This window comes from Chlorocebus sabaeus, chromosome 6, assembly GCF_047675955.1.
Source record: "Chlorocebus sabaeus isolate Y175 chromosome 6, mChlSab1.0.hap1, whole genome shotgun sequence".
In the NCBI taxonomy this organism is placed as follows: Eukaryota; Metazoa; Chordata; class Mammalia; order Primates; family Cercopithecidae; genus Chlorocebus; species Chlorocebus sabaeus.
Genome location: NC_132909.1, coordinates 51,873,062 through 51,891,444, shown reverse-complemented (window position 1 = coordinate 51,891,444; position 18,383 = coordinate 51,873,062). Strand labels below are relative to the sequence as shown.

At 51.9% G+C, this 18,383-nt stretch overlaps 1 protein-coding gene across 8 annotated transcripts in view; it reads left to right on the top strand.

The window, feature by feature from the left end:
* The window catches only part of DNM2 (dynamin 2), a 111,435-nt gene that overhangs the window by 63,166 nt on the left and 29,886 nt on the right, over positions 1 to 18,383 (top strand). For 4 of the 8 annotated variants that reach the window (XM_007995257.3, XM_007995251.3, XM_007995249.3 and 1 more), the window contains exons 6-11: positions 1,253 to 1,413; positions 5,617 to 5,759; positions 12,335 to 12,470; positions 14,305 to 14,372; positions 14,993 to 15,131; positions 17,404 to 17,490. In XM_007995257.3, the coding sequence (XP_007993448.2) occupies positions 1,253 to 1,413; positions 5,617 to 5,759; positions 12,335 to 12,470; positions 14,305 to 14,372; positions 14,993 to 15,131; positions 17,404 to 17,490 (734 nt within the window). Of the gene's footprint in view, positions 1 to 1,252; positions 1,414 to 5,616; positions 5,760 to 12,334; positions 12,471 to 14,304; positions 14,373 to 14,992; positions 15,132 to 16,305; positions 16,445 to 17,403; positions 17,491 to 18,383 lie in introns of all 8 variants that reach the window. The other 4 variants (XM_007995252.3, XM_007995256.3, XM_007995250.3 and 1 more) reach the window with 1 other exon arrangement.

Here is an 18,383-nt window from a genome sequence, read left to right as displayed (position 1 = left end):
CCACTGCACTCCAACCTGGGCAATGAGAGTAAAACTGTCTCAAAAAAAAAAAAAAAAAAAAAAAAACAGCCTACGAAACAAAAACCTAGCCAGGAGTGGAATGACAGGCATTCCACTAGGATTCTTTACAACAGCATGCACTGAATTATCCAGCTTTTCTCCCCCATACATTGAAGTGTTAACTTTCAGTTCTACCTCCTTCTCGGTATAGTTTTGGACTTTTCTTTCGGTTCCACTGATCTCTCTGGACATGAATACCCTGATGTACCCAACTGTTTAAAATATACTTGTTTGATAGTGGATTTTAGCTGTTCCCTATTGCTCTTGTTTTTAAGATGTTATTTCTCTTTGTTCTTTTGAGACAATGCCTTGCTCTGTTTCCCAGGCTGGAGTATAGTGGGGTGATTACAGCTTGCTGCAACCTCGAACTCCCAGGCTCAGGTGATCCTCCCATCTCAGCCTCCCAGGTAGCTGGGACTATACACATGTGCTACCACGCCTCGCTAATTTTTGTATATTTCTGTAGAGATGGGGTTTTGCCATGTTACCCAGGCTGGTCTCGATCTCTTGGGCTCAAGTGTTCCACCCACCTCAGCCTCCTGAAGTGTTGGAATTACAGGTGTGAGCCACCGCACCTGGCCTTGAGATTTTTATTTTTTATTTTTTTTATTCAGAGTCTTGCTCTGTCGCCCAGGCTAGAGTGCAGTTGCATGATCTTGGCTCACTGCAACCTCCACCTGCTGGGTTCAAGCAATTCTCCTGCGTCAGTCTCCCGAGTCCCTGGGACTATAGTCAGGCGCCACCATGCATGGCTAATTTTTTGTATTTTTAGTAGAGATGGGGTTTCACCATGCTGGCCAGGGTGGCCTCGAACTCCTTACGTCATGATCCACCCGCCTCGGCCTCCCAAAGTGATGGGTTGACAGACTTGAGCCACCGTGCCCGGCCGAGATTTTTTTCTTACCTGTCTTTGAATCTCAGCTTGTAGATTTCATCTGCCCCAAAGCTTTTTTCTGTCCCTGCACAGACAGGCTGGATGTGATCCCTCGTTCCTCCAAATACTTAACGTTCCTCTTCGCAGCTGCCATGTGCATTCGCAATCCTGTGTTGTTTCCGAGTAACATGTTATGACATAGTCTGTGAGTGCCTTGTGGGACAGGATCCATCTCTATACTTGAATCTTGCCCATCCCCGTGCCAGGTCCACTTGGCTCACCTAGCTTTGCCCCTGCCCTGACTGCCTCTCCCCACAGGTTACATTGGTGTGGTGAACCGCAGCCAGAAGGATATTGAGGGCAAGAAGGACATCCGTGCAGCGCTGGCAGCTGAGAGGAAGTTCTTCCTCTCCCACCCGGCCTACCGGCACATGGCTGACCGCATGGGCACGCCGCATCTGCAGAAGACGCTGAATCAGGTACTGCAAGGGTTTGCAGAGTAGTGTGCAGTGGCGTAGGCTGTGCACTGCACAATAGCTGCAGTCCTCACTGGCACTTGTTTCAGGCTAGAGCAGCAGTTGTTTTAGCAAAATAGGTTCAGTCCACATTTATTTGTGCTGTAATAAATGTACTTGGCCAGGTGCAGTGGCTCATGCCTGTAATCCCAGCACTTTGGGAAGCCAAGGCAGGAGGATCACTTGAGCCTAGGAGCTCGAGACCAGTCTGGGCAACATATGGAGATCCTGTCTCTAGGAAAAATAGAAAAAATTAGCTAAGCATGGTGGCATATGCCTGTAGTCCCAGGTACTCAGGAGGCTGAGGCAGGAGGATCACTTGAGCCTGGAAAATCAAGACTTCAGTGAGCTATTTCGTGCCACTGCATTCCAGCCTGGGCAATAGAGTGAGACCCTGTTTCAAAAAATTAAATAACTAAATAAAAGCAATGTACTTGATTTAGGGTCTGGTGAAAAGCAGATGTTCAGTGACTTGGTGCTGCTACTATTACAACCATCGCTGTTATTACCAATATTTTAATTACCATTGTAATTATTCAGTCATTTACCCAGAAGATTGTATGCATTGAGTGGGATTGGTGACGGGGTTAATAATGTTTTTATTTATTATTATTATTTTTTTTTTTTTGGGAGACGGAGTCTCACTCCATCACCTAAGCTAGAGTGCAGTGGCATGATCTTGGCTCACTCCAACCTCCAACTCCCAGGTTCAAGCGATTCTCCTGCCTCAGCCTCCTGAGTAGCTGGGATTACAAGCATGTGCCACCACACCCGGCTAATTTTTGTATTTTTAGTAGAGATGGAGTTTCACCATGTTGGCCAGGCTGGTCTCAAACTCCTGAGCTCAAGTGATCCACCTGCGTCAGCCTCCCGAAGTGTTGAGATTACAAGCATGAGCCACCGTGCCTGGCCTATCGTTCTCTTCTTATAAGTAATATATTCACAGGGTGCATAAACAGAAATGGTATTAAAAGCTATACAGGGCCGGGCGCGGTGGCTCAAGCCTGTAATCCCAGCACTTTGGGAGGCCGAGGCGGGTGGATCACGAGGTCAGGAGATCGAGACCATCCTGGCTAACATGGTGAAACCCCGTCTCTACTAAAAATACAAAAAACTAGCCGGGCGTGGTGGCGGGCGCCTGTAGTCCCAGCTACTCGGAGGCTGAGGCAGGAGAATGGCGGGAACCCGGGAGGCGGAGCTTGCAGTGAGCCGAGATTGCGTCACTGCACTCCAGCCAGGGTGACACAGCGAGACTCCGTCTCAAAAAAAAAAAAAAAAAAAAAAGCTATACAGTCGGCCAGTGCGTGGTAGCAGGGGCAAGATGTTCCTCTGTGCTGTTTTCCAGCACCTTCCAGGATGGCAGCAGGGCCTCAGCAGCACTCCAGGAGTCATCTTTTCACGCACATATCGGGGCACGCAGTGTCCACACGAGAGCAGGTTCCTGTCCTTGTGGAAGGCATAATTCTAATGAGGGAGACTGACACCAAACAAACCACCAGATAAATGCACGATCAAGAATCCAGTAGGGGCAGGGGCCGGGGAAAAGAGCCACCCAAAGAAGGCAGCTCAGGAGAGCAAAGAGGGAAGTCAGTGTCTAGAGGGAGGGGCCCCACCAGGAGAGGAAGCTGGGGTCTGCCTGCAAATGGGAGTAGGGAGAGGAAGGGAAGTAAAACTCCACAGCTGGCTGGGTCCTCCTGAGAGCCAGCAGCGAAAAGCCCAGGTGGCCGCCAGGGAGCCTGGAGGGGGCTCAGCCCCCTTTCACGTGGGTGCTTCCCAGAGCAGCAGTGCCCCTTCCTCTCCATTTGCTCACAGCTTCAGTGCAGTAGTATCCTGTCAGAGACCAAGGGAAGGCCAGCGTAGCTCCCTGCCTTTCTAGGCAGCCCACACAGACGGGGGTCCATGGCCAGGGCTGCAGGGCAGGGATCCCTGGTCAAGGAGATCTTTGGGGTACCCCACTAGCTCCATGCCATAGATGTGAGGTTCCTTCATGCCTCTTTTCTAGCTCGCTGGACACTTTTTATTTTATTTTTATTTTTTTGATGAATTTTTTTTTTTTTTGAGATAGAGCCTCACTGTGTTGCCCGGGCTGGAGTGCAGTGGTGTGATCTCAGCTCACTCCAACCTCCACCTCCCAGGTTCAAGTGATTTCTCGTGCCTCAGCCTCCCAAGTAGCTGGGATTACAGGTGTGCACCACCACACTTAACTAACTTTTGTATTTTTAGCAGAGACGGGGTTTCATCACATTTGCCAGCCTGGTCTCCATCTCTTGATCTCAGGTTATCCACCCGCCTCAGACTCCCAAAGTGCTGGAATTACAGGCGTGAGCCACTGTACCCAGCCTGGCCTTTTTTATTTCTCGCCCCCAGCCCCAAGATGGAGTCTCCCTCTCTCCCAGGCTGGAGTGCAGTGGTGCAGTCTCGGCTCACTGCAAGCTCCACCTCTCGGGTTCACGCCATTCTCCTGCCTCAGCCTCCTGAATAGCTGGGACTATAGTCACCTGCCACCATGCCCGGCTAATTTTTTTTTTTTTTTTTAGTGGAGATGGGGTTTCACCGTGTTAGCCAGGATGGTCTCGATCTCCTGACCTCGTGATCTGCCCACCTTGGCCTCCCAAAGTGCTGGGATAATAGGCATGAGCCACCGCCCCTGGCCCATGCCCGGTGTTTTTGATGATTTTTCTCTGTTGTCCAGGCTTTTTGATGCATTTTACTCGGTTGTCCAGGCTGGATTGCAGTGACACAAACATGGCTCATTGCATCTTCAGCCTTCTGTACTCAAGCGATCCTTTTGCCTTAGCCTCCTGAGTAGCTGGGACTATAGGTGTGTGCTGCCACACTCAGCTAAGTTTTAAAAGTTTTTTATTTTTTGTAGAGAGAAGGTCTCACCATATTGCCTGGGTTGATCTCAAACTCCTATCCTCGAGTGATCTGTCTCAGCCTCCCCAAGTGCTGGGATTACAGGCGCAAGCCACTGCACCCAGCCTTGATGAACACTTTCTAAATTCTTCTCTATTGTAGGACAGATGGCAGAACTCTGCTTTACACTTTTCAAGTATAGGCTGATTTTATGGCTTTGTTTTTCTTTTTTTTTTTCTTTTAAATTTTTAAATTAAAAAAAATTTTGTTTTTTTAATCTGTCACTCAGGCTAGATAGAGTGCCATGGTGTGATCTCGGCCCACGGCAACCTCCACCTCCCGAGTTCTTTCTCAGCCTCCCGAGTAGCTGAGACTACAGATGCCCACCACCACACCCAGATAATTTTTGTATTTTTTGGTAGAAACAGGGTTTCATTGTGTTGGCCAGGCTGGTCTCAAACTCTTGATCTTAAGTGATGCTTCTGCCTCAGCCTCCCAGAGTGCTGGGATTACAGGTGTGTGCCACAGCGCCTGGCCCACATTTGTCTATTTTGAATCTTTTTTTTTTTTTTTTTTCTGAGACGGAGTCTCGCTCTGTCACCCAGGCTGGAGTGCAGTGGCGCCATCTCGGCTCACTGCAAGCTCCGCCTCCCGGGTTCACGCCATTCTCCTGCCTCAGCCTCCCGAGTAGCTGGGACTACAGGCGCCGGCCACCGCGCCCGGCTAATTTTTTGTATTTTTAGTAGAGACGGGGTTTCACCGTGTTGACCAGGATGGTCTCAATCTCCTGACCTCGTGATCCTCCCACCTCGGCCTCCCAAAGTGCTGGGATTACAGGCGTGAGCCACAGCGCCCGGCCTATTTTGAATCTTTCTTGCTTCTCTCTGTAGATGCAGATGCAGGCAGGGAGGTCATCTTAAGTGCGTTCTGCTGCTTTTCAGGGGAGATCTTTCCGTCTTAGTTTGTAGGGCCTGTCCCCGTGTGTGTTCATTGGCACCCGTGTTCTGTGGTCTGGATGGACTGTCCTTGCAAGCATTTGCATGTCCCCGAGGCATTGATATGCCCAGTGCCTTGATGTCAGCCCCACGGGCTGTTTGTAGCCTCTTACACTCATGAGCAGCTCTGTACCGTCTCCTTTCCCAGACACGAGTGTGTCTGTGGCTTGATGTATCTGTTGCTGTCTCAAGGCTGTGTGGTGTGCTGGCCTCATAGTGGCACCCTGGCGTTGGCCCTTGGTCGAGGGAGTGTGCCTGCCACCCCCTGGTCCCCTGCCTATGCCACCCCTTCTGATCTCTGACCTCTCTCCTGCAGCAACTGACCAACCACATCCGGGAGTCGCTGCCGGCCCTGCGTAGCAAACTACAGAGCCAGCTACTGTCCCTGGAGAAGGAGGTGGAGGAGTACAAGAACTTCCGGCCCGACGACCCTACCCGCAAAACCAAAGCCCTGCTGCAGTACGTACCTGGCACCCACCCCCCCCACCAGCCTGGCTCCTGCCTTCTATCCACCACAGCGCCCCCTAGACTGGGCACCACTCATCACTCGTCCACTCATTTATTCAGCAGACACTCGCTGCAAGCCTTCTGCGTGCCAGGCTCCATCCTAAGTACGGCAGTCGCCCCAGTGGACGGGACAGGTGTCCATCCCTGCCCCCTGGAGTACTCAGAATGGGGGGAAGTGGGACGAATGGGACAAAAAATAAGAAAGAAAATGTATAGTGTGTTAATTTAAATGTCAAATTATGAAAGTGGTGCCAGTGTGGGAGTCGTCGGGAACAGCCTCCTTTAGAAGGGGAGCGTTGGCCGGCCGGGTGCGGTGGCTCACGCCTGTAATCCCAGCACTTTGGGAGGGCGAGACGGGCGGATCACAAGGTCAGGAGATCAAGACCATCCTGGCTAATGCGGTGAAACCCCATCTCTACTAAAAAAATTACAAAAAATTAGCTGAGCGTGGTGGTGGGCGCCTGTGGTCCCAGCTACTCGGGAGGCTGAGGCAGGAGAATGGCATGAACCCAGGAGGTGGAGCTTGCAGTGAGCCGAGATTGCGCCACTGCACTCCAGCCTGGGCATCAGAGCGAGACTCCGTCTCAAAAATAAATAAATAGGCTGGGCGCGGTGGCTCACGCCTGTAATCCCAGCACTTTGGGAGGCTGAGGCGGGCGGATCACAAGGTCAGGAGATCGAGACCATCCTGGCTAACATGGTGAAACCCCGTCTCTACTAAAAATACAAAAAAATTAGCTGGGCGTGGTGGTGGGCGCCTGTAGTCCCAGCTACTCGGGAGGCTGAGGCAGGAAAATGGCGTGAACCCGGGAGGCGGAGCTTGCAGAGAGCCGAGATCCCGCCACTGCACTCCAGCCTGGGCGACAGAGCGAGACTCCGTCTCAAAATAAATAAATAAATAAATAAATAAATAAATAAATAAATAAATAAATAAAATTGCAAAATTAGCCAGGCATGGTGGTGCATGCCTGTAATCCTAGCTACTCAAGAGGCTGAGGCAGGAGAATTGCTTGAACCCTGGAGCGGAGGTTGCAGTGAGCCGAGATCACGCCATTGCACTCCAACCTGGGTGATAGGGCAAGACTCCATCTCCAACAAAAAAAAGAAAGTGAGCGTTGGCCAGGCATGGTGGCTCATGCCTGTAATCCCAACGTTTTGTGAGGCTGAGGCGAGAGGATCACTTGAGGTCTGGAGTTCAAGACCAGCTTGGCCAACGTGGTGAAACCCTGTCTCTTCTGAAAATACAAAAATTGGCCGGGCATGGTGGCATTCTCCTGTAATCCCAGCTACTTGGGAGACTGAGGCAAGAGAATCGCTTGAACCCAAGAGGCAGAGGTTTCAGTGAGCTGAGGACACATCACTGCACATCAGCCTGGGCAACAGAGTAAGCCTCTGTCTCAAAAAAAAAAAGAAGAAGTTGAGTGTCAGGCGAAGACCTGAAGCAGGTGAGGGAGGGAGCCATGTGGGATGAAGCCCGGCCAGTGCACAGGCCCTGGGGCAGGACTGGGTCGGGCATGTCAGAGGAGGACCGTGTGGCTGGATGGAGTGAGTGAGGGGACGGGGAGGAGGTGAAGGAGCAGCTGTGCAGGGCCTTGTGGGACCTCATGGAGGACACTGGCTTTTGCTGTGAGTGAGGTGGGAGCCGTGGACGGTTCTGAGCGCAGGAGGGTCAGGGCTGACTCAGGTGCTCACAGGCTTCCCTGGCTGTAGTGGGAGAAGAGACATGGGAGAGAGGGTAGGAGTCAGACCTTGGGTTAGTTCCCTCTCCGGCTTGGGCTCTTAAGATCCGCCCCGTGACTTGGTTGGTGCAGCTGCCTAGCTGTGAGGTTTGGGAGCAGGTGTGCCCCCACAATCCCAAATTCTCACTCGGGGACTCTTCTGCCTCTGACCTTTTGGCTTTGGGCCTGTAAGGGTCCCTGAGACACTGGAACAGCTGGACCAGAGCAGGTGACAGGGACTCTTGGGTAGCTCATACTGCAGATGGTACCATGCATGAGGCACTTCCCACAGGGACAGCAGGAGGACACTGCCTCCTCTGGCCATCACAGCCCTGGCATCCCCCCACCCCCTCTGCCAGGCAGCAGTGCATGGTCGTGGGCTCAGGGACCAGAGTGCTTTTATGCTCAGACATCCTTGACACAGCAGATAGTGGCCCTTTGCAGGCTTCAAGAGGAGATTCATAGCCAGGCATGGTGGTGCATCCCTGTAATTCTAGCTACTCGGGAGGCTGAGGCAGGAGAATCGCTTGAACCCGGGAGGTGGATGTTGCAGTGAGCCGAGATCGTGCCACCACCCTCCAGCCTGGGTGACAGAGCAAGACTCCGTCTCAAAAAAAAAAAACCCAAAACCACAGGATTCAGCCTACTGGACTGAAGGAAGTGTTGTTGTGGAGGATTCAGCCTGAGGGAGGACCTGGGCCTGATGGGTGACCACAGGCAGGTGACAGGACCTCTCTGAGCCTCATTTTCTACACCTCTAAAGTGAGGGTCATAGCACCTGTCATCTCACATGGCCATGGGGACAAACTGGCAGATTACAAGGTGCCTGTAATCCCAGCACGTGGGGATGCCAAGGCAGGAGGATTGCTTGAAGCCAGGAGTTTGAGACCAGCCTGAGCAACAAAGTGAGATCCTGTCCGTATGAAATTTAAAAAAAAAAAAAAATTAGGCTGGGCACGATGGTTCACGCCTGTATTCCCAGCACTTTGAGAGGCATAAGTGGGTGGATCACTTGAGGTCAGGAGTTCAAGACCACCCTGACCAACATGGTAAAACCCTGTCTCTATGAAAAAAATACAAAAATTAGCGAGGCATGGTGGTGGGCGCCTGTAGTCCCAGCTACTTGGGAGGCTAAGGCAGGACGATCACTTGAACCTGGGAGGCAGAGGTTGCAGTGAGCCAAGATCACACCACTGCGCTCCAGCCTGAGCAGACAGAGCAAGACTCCATCTCAAAAATAAATAAGTAAATAAATAAAGTTAAATGCTATTTTTTAAGCCTGTGGCAGGACTGGGCCAGGGAATGCCCGTCACAAACAGTGCCTGTCCCCTGGGGCTTAGCATGTTACGTCATTTGTAACCAGTGCCTTGCAGGGCCTTCCCTGCCCAGGTAGTTTTGACATCACCATGGAGAAGTGCCACTGTTATCTGCGTCCCCTCTCAAGAGCTGAGCCTTCTCGATTTAGCATTTTATCTCAGGGTCCAAAGTCCTCATGCAGACATGGGCGGTCTTTCTCGGTTCGTGCCTTACAAGAGAACGGAAATTACGGTAATAGACATCCCCCAGCCCCTGAATTCTGCACTTGGCTTTTCTCTTCTTGTTAAAGCAAAGCCTGGAGCCTTCTGTCTCCGCCTGGCGCGGCCCACAGACTGTTCATGTATCTCAATGCCCATAGGGGACACCCAGGGGTTTGCTTGTTTTTTTTGCATTAACAGATGCTTGTAAGTTCATCTGTGACTGTACAGGCGAGGATTCCTGCAGGGCAAAGACCCCAGCAGAGGGGTTAAGGAACGTACGTACGTGTTTAAAATTGATTTTTTCATTTTGTTTTTTTTTTTTTTTGAGACGGAGTCTCGCTCTCTCCCCCTGGCTGGAGTGCAGTGGCGCGATCTCGGCTCACTGCAAGCTCCGCCTCCTGGGTTCCTGCCATTCTCCTGCCTCAGCCTCCCAAGTAGCTGGGACTACAGGCACCCTCCACCGCGCCCAGCTAATTTTTTGTATTTTTTTTAGTAGAGGTAGGGTGTCACCGTAGTCTCGATCTCCTGACCTTGTGATCCGCCCACCTCGGCCTCCCAAAGTGCTGGGATTACAGGCAATTTTTTCATTTTATTTTATTTATGTATTTGGTGGTTTGTTGTTGTTGTTGTTTTTTCCTGAGATGGAGTCTTGCTCTGTCACCCAGGCTGAAGCTCAGTGGCATGATCTCAGCTCACTGCAACCTCCCAGGTTCAAGCAATTATCCTGTCTCAGCCTCCTGAGTAGCTGGGATTACAGGCATGCGCCACCATGCCCAGCGAATTTTTGTATTTTTAGTAGAGACAGGGGTTTCACCGTGTTGGCCAGGCTGGTGTCGAACTCCTGACCTCAGGTGATCTGCCCACCTCGGCCTCCCTAAGTGCTGGGATTGTAGGCATGAGCTACCACGCCCGGCCCTCATGTGTTTGTTTTTGAAACGGTCTTGCCTTGTTGCCCACGCTAGAGTGCAGTGGTGCAATCCTGGCTCACCACTTGGGGTCAGGTGATCCTCCCACCACAGTCTCCTGAGTAGCTGGGAATAATACAGGTGTGCGCCACCGTGCCTGGCTAATTTTTCTATTTTTGTAGAGACAAAGTCTCACTATGTTACTAAGAGCACATTCCGAGGTACAGGGGGGCAGGATTAAACCAGAATTCCATGGGACACCTACCAGCCAGTCACAATTGTCCAGAATACTCTGATTGTGCAGCAAGGGTTGGGCCCATAAATCACCTCCAGGGCCCCCAGGAGGCTGGTGCCCAGGTATGCTTTGTCCCCTGTGGCTGAGAGCAGGTCTCCAGAGTCTCCATCCTTGCCCAAACCCCTCCCCAGTCTGTTGTCTGTCATTAGTTGAGTGCTGTACCTTTGCCGACCTTGGTCCTGGTTTGGTCCACAATTCAAATTCTCCATTCCAGGCCAGGTGCGGTGGCTCACGCTTGTAATCCCAGCACTTTGGGAGGCCAGGACGGGCAGATCACTTGAGGTCAGGAGACTGAGACCAGCCTGGCCAACATGCTGAAACCCCATTTATCCTAAAAACACAAAAATCAGCTGGGCGTGGTGGCGGGCACATGCAATCCCAGCTACTGGGGAGGCTGAGGCGGGAGAATCGCTCGAACCCAGGAGACGGAGGTTGCAGTGAGCCGAGATTGCGCCACTGCACTCCAGCCTGGGCGATAGAGTGAGACTCCATCTCAAAAAAAACGCAAACAAAAACAAATTCCCCATTCCAGGTGAAGCATGAATGTAGGCCTTCGTGTGTGTCCTGGAAGGAAATTAAATGTGCGCACCCTTTGCTTCATGTGAGGAAAGAGATTTTGGGAATCTGGGCAGCTTGTGCTTGCCTCTTCCACTTGGGGTATGAAGGGAGACCCCCTCTTTCTTTGGCAGCCCAGCCTTGGTGGCCCTGGCAGTGGTCACCATTGAGCAGCTCCCCTTTAGGGGCAAGTCTCCAGGTACTTCAGTAGATCATCAATTTCGGGGGTGAAACTGATGAGGGGAGACAGCCCAGTACACTAGGGAGAGCAATTAGGAACGCTTAGGAAAACTAAAACGCGAACAAGATCATCTTTTATACTATTCACGGTGCCAATAAGCAATGCTGAGAGACTCTTTTTAAGGGCCAGGCCCAGTCTAAGCAATTTACCAAGAACAGTTTTCTTTCTTTTTTTTTTTTTTTTTTTGAGACAGGGTTTCACTCTGTCTCGCCCAGGCTGGAGTGCAGTGGTACAATCTTGGCTCACTGCATCCTCCGCCGCCCAGGTTCAAGCGGTTCCCCTGCCTCAGCCTCCCAGTTAACCAGGACTAGAGGCATGCACCACCACACCTGGCTCGTTTTTGTATTTTCAGTAGAGATGAGGTTTTGCCATGTTATCCAGGCTGGTCTCAAACTCCTGGGCTCAGGTGATCTGCCTGCCTCAGCCTCCCAAAGTGCTGGTATTGTAGGCGTGAGCCACCGTGTCCAGCGTTTTTTGTTTGTTTGTTTGTTTTTAATAAAATGAGGTCTTACTATGTTGCCCAGGGTGGTCTCGAACTCCCAAACTAAAGCCCTCCTCTCACCTTCTCACCTCAGCATCCTAAAGTGCTAGTATTACAGGCGTGGGCCACCGCACTCGGCCAAGAAAGCATTTTAACTTGTGTGAAACCAGGTGTCTGCAGAATCACCATTCGTGGCAGCATTTTTTCTTTTTTTGCGGACACACAAAATAACAGTGCATTTTAGGATCAGTGACTTCTTGGAGGTAATGGGATCTAGAAACATCTTCAGTCCCCACGAAGGAGGTAGATGTTTACCCTCAATGCATTTTGGAGATGAGGAATCGAGGCTTAGAGGGACAAAATCCTGTCCAAGGCCTTACATCCCATCAGTGGGGTAGGACCAAGCCCAGCAGGCTGGGAGGTGGCAGGAACCTGCAGAAGTACCTGAATTGTGCAGAAGTGGCTACCTTTCCTTCCCAGCATCCTGCAAATCAAGTTGCATCCTGCAAATTAGGGCAGAGGTGCTGAGCTTTGACTCCTGAACTCTCCTGTCTTCTGCAAAGTGGGAGGAATAAGTGGGCCTTCTTTGATTGAATGGGTGAATAATCGAAACAAGCTTAGCTTGAGTCTGACTCGTAGCCAGCATTTGCCATTGGGAGCTCTTGAATTTGGTTTATTTGTTTTAACATAGACAGAAGACATTTTGCTGCTGAAGAATGATAAAAGAACAGTAAACCTTGGCTTGACTTGGAACATCATTCCAGAGCAGTGTGGAAACCTCTGCTTTGATGCTTGCCTTTTCCTTTTCCTCATAGGATGGTCCAGCAGTTTGGGGTGGATTTTGAGAAGAGGATCGAGGGCTCAGGAGATCAGGTGGACACACTGGAGCTCTCCGGGGGCGCCCGAATCAATCGCATCTTCCACGAGCGGTTCCCATTTGAGCTGGTGAAGGTAGCGCCCCGGGGGCTGGGCCCTCCTGTCTTTGGTCAGGCACCTTCCTGCTGGCCTCCAGTCAGGCCTCCTCCCAGGCAATAAGGTCTCAAGCTCCTACCTCTAGGCCTGAACCTGTGGTGGGCAGGGTGTGGCCTGGATGAGATGCCCCATGGCCTTCCTTTCCCAACACTAAGCTTTGAGGTTTGGGGTAGAACAATGTGAAAACCCCTGTGTTTTTCCTCTGACAAAAGCCAATGTACATTCTTTGCAAAATACATAGAAAATACAGATAAATTTACATGAGAAGATGGCCCTAGCATGTCATTGAAGAAAGGAAGAAAATAGGCATTGGAGCCAGCATGTGCAATATAGCACTCAGCTGATACATACAGCATCCTTATGTATGAAACTGAACACGGATGTCTACAAGTGTTTCTTTGTATTTGCAAGGATGTTTGCAAAAATGTCAGCCCTGGGCGCTAGGATTTAGGACTTCTTTTTCCTCTTTTTTTTTTTTTTTTTTTTTTTGTGATTTGCTTGAAGTTTTATACTGTTTACAATAAGCACATAGCATTTAAAAATTTTTTTTATTAAAAAAAAAAAACAGTAGTTTTTTTAAAATCAGAGGAGCAAGACCAAATGCAGTGGCTCACGCCTGTAATCTGTGGGATGCCAAGGGGGGCTGATCATTTGAGCCCAGGAGTTCAAGACCAACCTGGCAACATGGTGAAACCCCATCTCTACTAAAAATACAAAAATTATCCAGGTGTGGTGGCATGTGCCTGTAGTCCCAGCTTCTTGGGAGGCTGAGGTAGGAGAATCACTTGAACCCAGGAGGCAGAGGATGCAGCAGTGAGCCAAGATCGCACCACCACACTCCAGCCTCAGTGACAGAGCCAGACCCTATCTTAAAAAAAAAAAAAAAAAAAGAAAAAACCAGGTGTGGTAAGTAGTGCATACTGATAGTCTGAAAAATCTAAGTTCACATGAATGTATATTCCCACCAATATAATGAGAGTGTTGGTTTCTTTTTTTTTTTTTTTTTTTTTTTTTTTTTTTTTTTTTTTTTTTGAGACGGAGTCTGGCTCTGTCGCCCAGGCTGGAGTGCAGTGGCCGGATCTCAGCTCACTGCAAGCTCCGCCTCCCGGGTTCACGCCATTCTCCTGCCTCAGCCTCCCGAGTAGCTGGGACTACAGGCACCCGCCACTTTGCCCGGCTAATTTTTTGTATTTTTCACTAGAGACGGGGTTTCACCGTGTTAGCCAGGATGGTCTCGATCTCCTGACCTCGTGATCCACCCATCTCGGCCTCCCAAAGTGCTGGGATTACAGGCTTGAGCCACCGCGCCCGGCCGAGAGTGTTGGTTTCATGTCATGCTTTCTGAAACTGGGTTTTAATTAATTTGTTTGTTTTTATTTTTTTGAGACAGGGTCTTGCTCTTCCACCCAGGCTGGAGTGCAGTGGTGCAATCACAGCTCACTGTAGCTTCGACCTCCTGGGCTTGGATGATCCTCCCACCTCAGCCTCCCAAGTAGCTGGGACTATAGACGTGCACCAGTCCACCTGGCCAATTTTTGTATTTTTAGTAGAGATGGGGTCTCACTATGTGGCCCAGGCTGGTCTGAAACTCCTGGGCTCAAGCCATCTGCCTGCCTTGGCCTCCCAAAGTGCTGAGATTACAGGTGTGAGCCACTGTATCTGGCCAGTTTTCAATTTTTTGGTAAAATTTCGACGAGTTAAATATTCCGCCTTGTGAATACATTCGCACATGGGAGAGAATGTTCCCCAGATGCATGCCTGCCGTGGGGGCGCCCCAGGTTCCTCCACGCATGTGCTTGGTTTCTCTTCTCAGATGGAGTTTGACGAGAAGGACTTACGACGGGAGATCAGCTACGCCATTAAGAACATCCATGGAGTCAGGCAAGTTCCACGAGGAGAGTCACCACTGTCTCTTCCTCTCCGCGGTGCCACCCCCCACTAATTAGGTTGCCCAAACCTCTGAGCCCCTAATCGTTAGGCCTTAAGAGGGCTCTTGGATGGTTTTCAGTAGCTGTGAGCCCCTCCCTATGGGTCTCCAAGGGCACGTGAGGGTGGATGTGTCTCAGTCCTGCCTCTGTCGTAGGCTTCAGGGCTGTCTGTGGCTCCTGATCAAATAGGGCTTGGTTCCTGCCCTGTCGGTTGGTGTGAACCTCATGCTAAACTAAGAAAGCTCATTGCAGGTGTGCCTGGGGAGGGGTGGGGCGGCACTGAATCAGGGTTTTGGGAAGCCAGCATGAGTCCCCATCACGGGTTCCTTGTGAGCCTCTTGGGTTCCCTCCTTATTCTAACAAAGGTAGTCGCTGCAGGTGTCTGCCCTTCCATCGCCGTGGGGTCCTCGGGTCACCCTGAGGGTTTCCGGGCAGTGGACTCAGGCATCCGGCCCCACACATGACGCAACCTTCGTTCCTTGTTGGGGACCCAGCCAGGGCCAATGAAATTGCTGACCATGCTTTGTTTCTCTCTGACTTATCTCCCCTGCCCCCGGGTCTGGATGGTTTCAGGACTGGGCTTTTCACCCCGGACTTGGCATTCGAGGCCATTGTGAAAAAGCAGGTCGTCAAGCTGAAAGAGCCCTGTCTGAAATGTGTCGACCTGGTTATCCAGGAGCTAATCAATACAGTTAGGCAGTGTACCAGTAAGGTATTGCTCCCTCGGCAGGGTGACTCCTGACCTTGTGGAAACGGGGGTATGGGGGTTTGGTATCAGGCTCCCAGCGCCTCATTGGCCCCCACTAGTGCCTTTTCTCCCCATATCGCTTCGTGTCCGTGAACTTGGCCTCTCCCCAGAGGCTGGGACAGGAGCATGTCAGCCTGGGCCCAACAGGGGAGTGCCAGGCCTCCTGGACTGGCCAGATAGATGCACAGTTGTCCCTGGGACCCTGATACCAAGCCTAGCATGTGTCTGATGAAATTGGGGTTTCACTGGGCTGTTGCTTTGCTGCCTCCTGGGAAGCAGAGAGGGACCCCCCGCGTCAACTGCTGGAGGCTGAGCTCCTTGAAGCTCCCTGGCTGTCGCCCCTTCTTGACCAATGCCCGGCATTCTCAGATTTCCCTGAAGCCACCGACTTCTCTGTCCCTCAGCTCCGGGAAAGGCCTGAATGCCAGCGACATAATGAGAGCCAGCTGGGCTCCTAAGTGCCCCTGCCACACCCTGCACCCCATACTGTCCCCCAGGGGCAGCCCATTTTTGGATCCACTCAGTCACAGTGCCTCTATGCGCCCTCGATGAGCCACTGCCTCCATTCGGCAGGACACGCTGGGCTCCCCCAACCCGCTCCAATGCCGCGGGCCTGGTTCCCAGGGCAGCACGCTTTGGCCAAGCAGCTGAAATGCCTCCCAGTGGGCAGTCTGTGCTTGCGCGACCACAGTGTCCCCAGCGCTCTGGGTTTCCAGGGAATTTCTGCTTGAGCCCGTCTGTTCTCAGTCTGGAAAAGCCCACATTTGCTGCTTAAGCTTCTTCGATTAGAAAAGGGAGGGGGAAAACAGCCCAAACAGGTTGGAAAATACTCATCCTAGAGCCAGGTGTCATGGACATGAACGTTAGAGGCCTCCGCACACCTTGGCTGTCTGTCTGTGCAATGACAACCCCCCGTGGCCCTTCTGTAACTACACCCCAGACCGAGCCCACACCCCCAAACCCCAGACCTCTTTGATCCGAAGCAGCTTCCGGGGCAAATGCGGGCGCAGGCTCCCCCGTGCATGGACTAATCAGATGACTCTCGTTTCTTCTCTTCTCTCTGTCTCCTGTCCTGCGTGTGTGGCCTGCACTGTCCCTGGGTGTCTTTCTGCCTCGTCCTGCCCTCCGCATGACCCAGGACGGGGCTCTTCACCCCCGACATGGCCTTTGAAGCCATTGTGAAAAAACAGATTGTAAAACTCAAAGAGCCGAGTTTGAAGTGTGTTGATCTCGTGGTCTCAGAGCTGGCCACGGTCATTAAAAAGTGTGCCGAGAAGGTAACAGGTTTCGTTCTCACCTCCGCGTTTATCCCCTTCCTCCCCCTCCATGTGTTAGTCTCAACCCGAGCATCTGGAAAATTCAGCCTCAGCAGGAACCCCCTTCCCCGTACCAGTTGTCACTTTGAGATGTCGCCACGTTGCATTGGCAGATGGAATGGGGGCAGTGGCATCGCACACGCGCTGTGGCTGCCCTTGGGGGCGGTCAGCCTTTGATGGTGCCGAACGCATCGCATTTACTAAGCAGTGCCCTTTCCTGGAACCCATAAGAAAGGGGTTTCCCAGCCAGCACCAAAACAGCAGAACACAGGAAACACATCATCAGTGTAGCCCTGCGTGTTCTCATGGTCTAGGCCACCTGAGAGTAACCTTTCCATTTTCCCCAACGCATGGGCTTGACCCAGACTGCAGAAGATGGCACTCCCCTGTGCATGAGGTCTGGTTAAGTTGGTGTTGCAGATGAAGCCTGGGGAGGTGGGTGCATTTGGGGAGTGGGTGCCACAGATACAGCGATCAGGAGTGGTTCTCTGCAAGGAGTTCCCACCGAGGCTGATGGCCCAGACGCCCCCCTTACCATTCTAGAGCAGACGCTACTCACTCATGCTGGCGAGGCCCTTCAGGGTTCCTGCTCTCACCCAGTGCTGGGCAGGAGGGGGGTGCCCTGAAGCCCTGGGTGGCAAACATGTCCCTGCTTTTCTGCTTTCATGCCGCCTCCTGCCTCCTGGCCGCTGGCTGGAAAAGCAGCTCTGCTCTCCTGCTCTCTCCGGTCCACAGCGCCCCCACTCTTCTGCTCTTAGCTCCCAGCTGGACTCACTGGGGGCCAGGAGCAAGGTGTGGGCTCGGTGGGCCCCCTCATATCTCATTCCCCACCCCCCTCCACATTTTTTATCTGTGTGATTCGTGTTGCTTCCCGTGCCACGAGGACCCCGCCAACGCGGCCACTCTGCTTGTTCCCCCAGCTTAGTTCCTACCCCCGGTTACGAGAGGAGACAGAGCGAATCGTCACCACTTACATCCGGGAACGGGAGGGGAGAACCAAGGACCAGGTACTGGCCTTTTGTCTTCTTTATTGGGTATAATTTACATACAGTAAATGTCAAGTGTACTGTTCTGTGCGTGCTGACAGCAGCATATGGCAAAGTAACCCTCACCTCAATCAAGATACGGAGCGGTTCTATCACCTCCTAAAATCCCTGTCCCTATGCCTCTTTGTAGTCAACCCCTCAAAAATCCACAGGCCAGGCTGGGTGTAGTAACTCATGCCTATAATCCAGCACTTAGGGAGTCTCAGGCAGGAGGATAGATTGAGCCCAGGAGTTCGAGACCAACCTGGGCAACACAGCAAGACCTTGTCTCTACAAAAACATAAAAAAATTAGCCAGGCATGGTGGCACATGCCTGTGGTCCCAGCTCCTTCGGAGGCTGAGGTGGGAGGATCCCTTGAGCCCACAAGATCAAGGCTTCAGTAAGTTATGGTCGTGCCATTGCTCTCCAGCCTGGGAGAAAGAGCGAGACCCTGTCTCTTAAAAAAAGCAGCAGCAAAGGAAATCCCCAGGCCCTGGCCACCACCAGTCCGCTCCCTATCCTATAGTCTTTCCAGTGGACTCCCACAGTGTGAGGCCCATTGACTCTTGACTCCCTTCCTGCCTCCCTTCTTCCCTCCCTCCCTCCCTCCCTCCCCTCGGCGTCGTGCATTTGGGAGCCAAGCCTGTTGTTGTATCTGCAGTTTGCTGCCTTGATCACTAAGCAGTCTTCCCGGGAATGGATGGAGCACAGCATGGGCCTCCACTTGCCTGCTGGAGGGTGTTTGGGATGCTTTCTGTGGTGTGGGGGGGTGTGTGTGTGTGTGTGGGTGTGTGTGTGTGTTTGAGACAGAGTTTTGCTCTGTCGTCCAGGCTGGGGTGCAGTGGCACGATCTCGACTCACTGCCACCTCCACT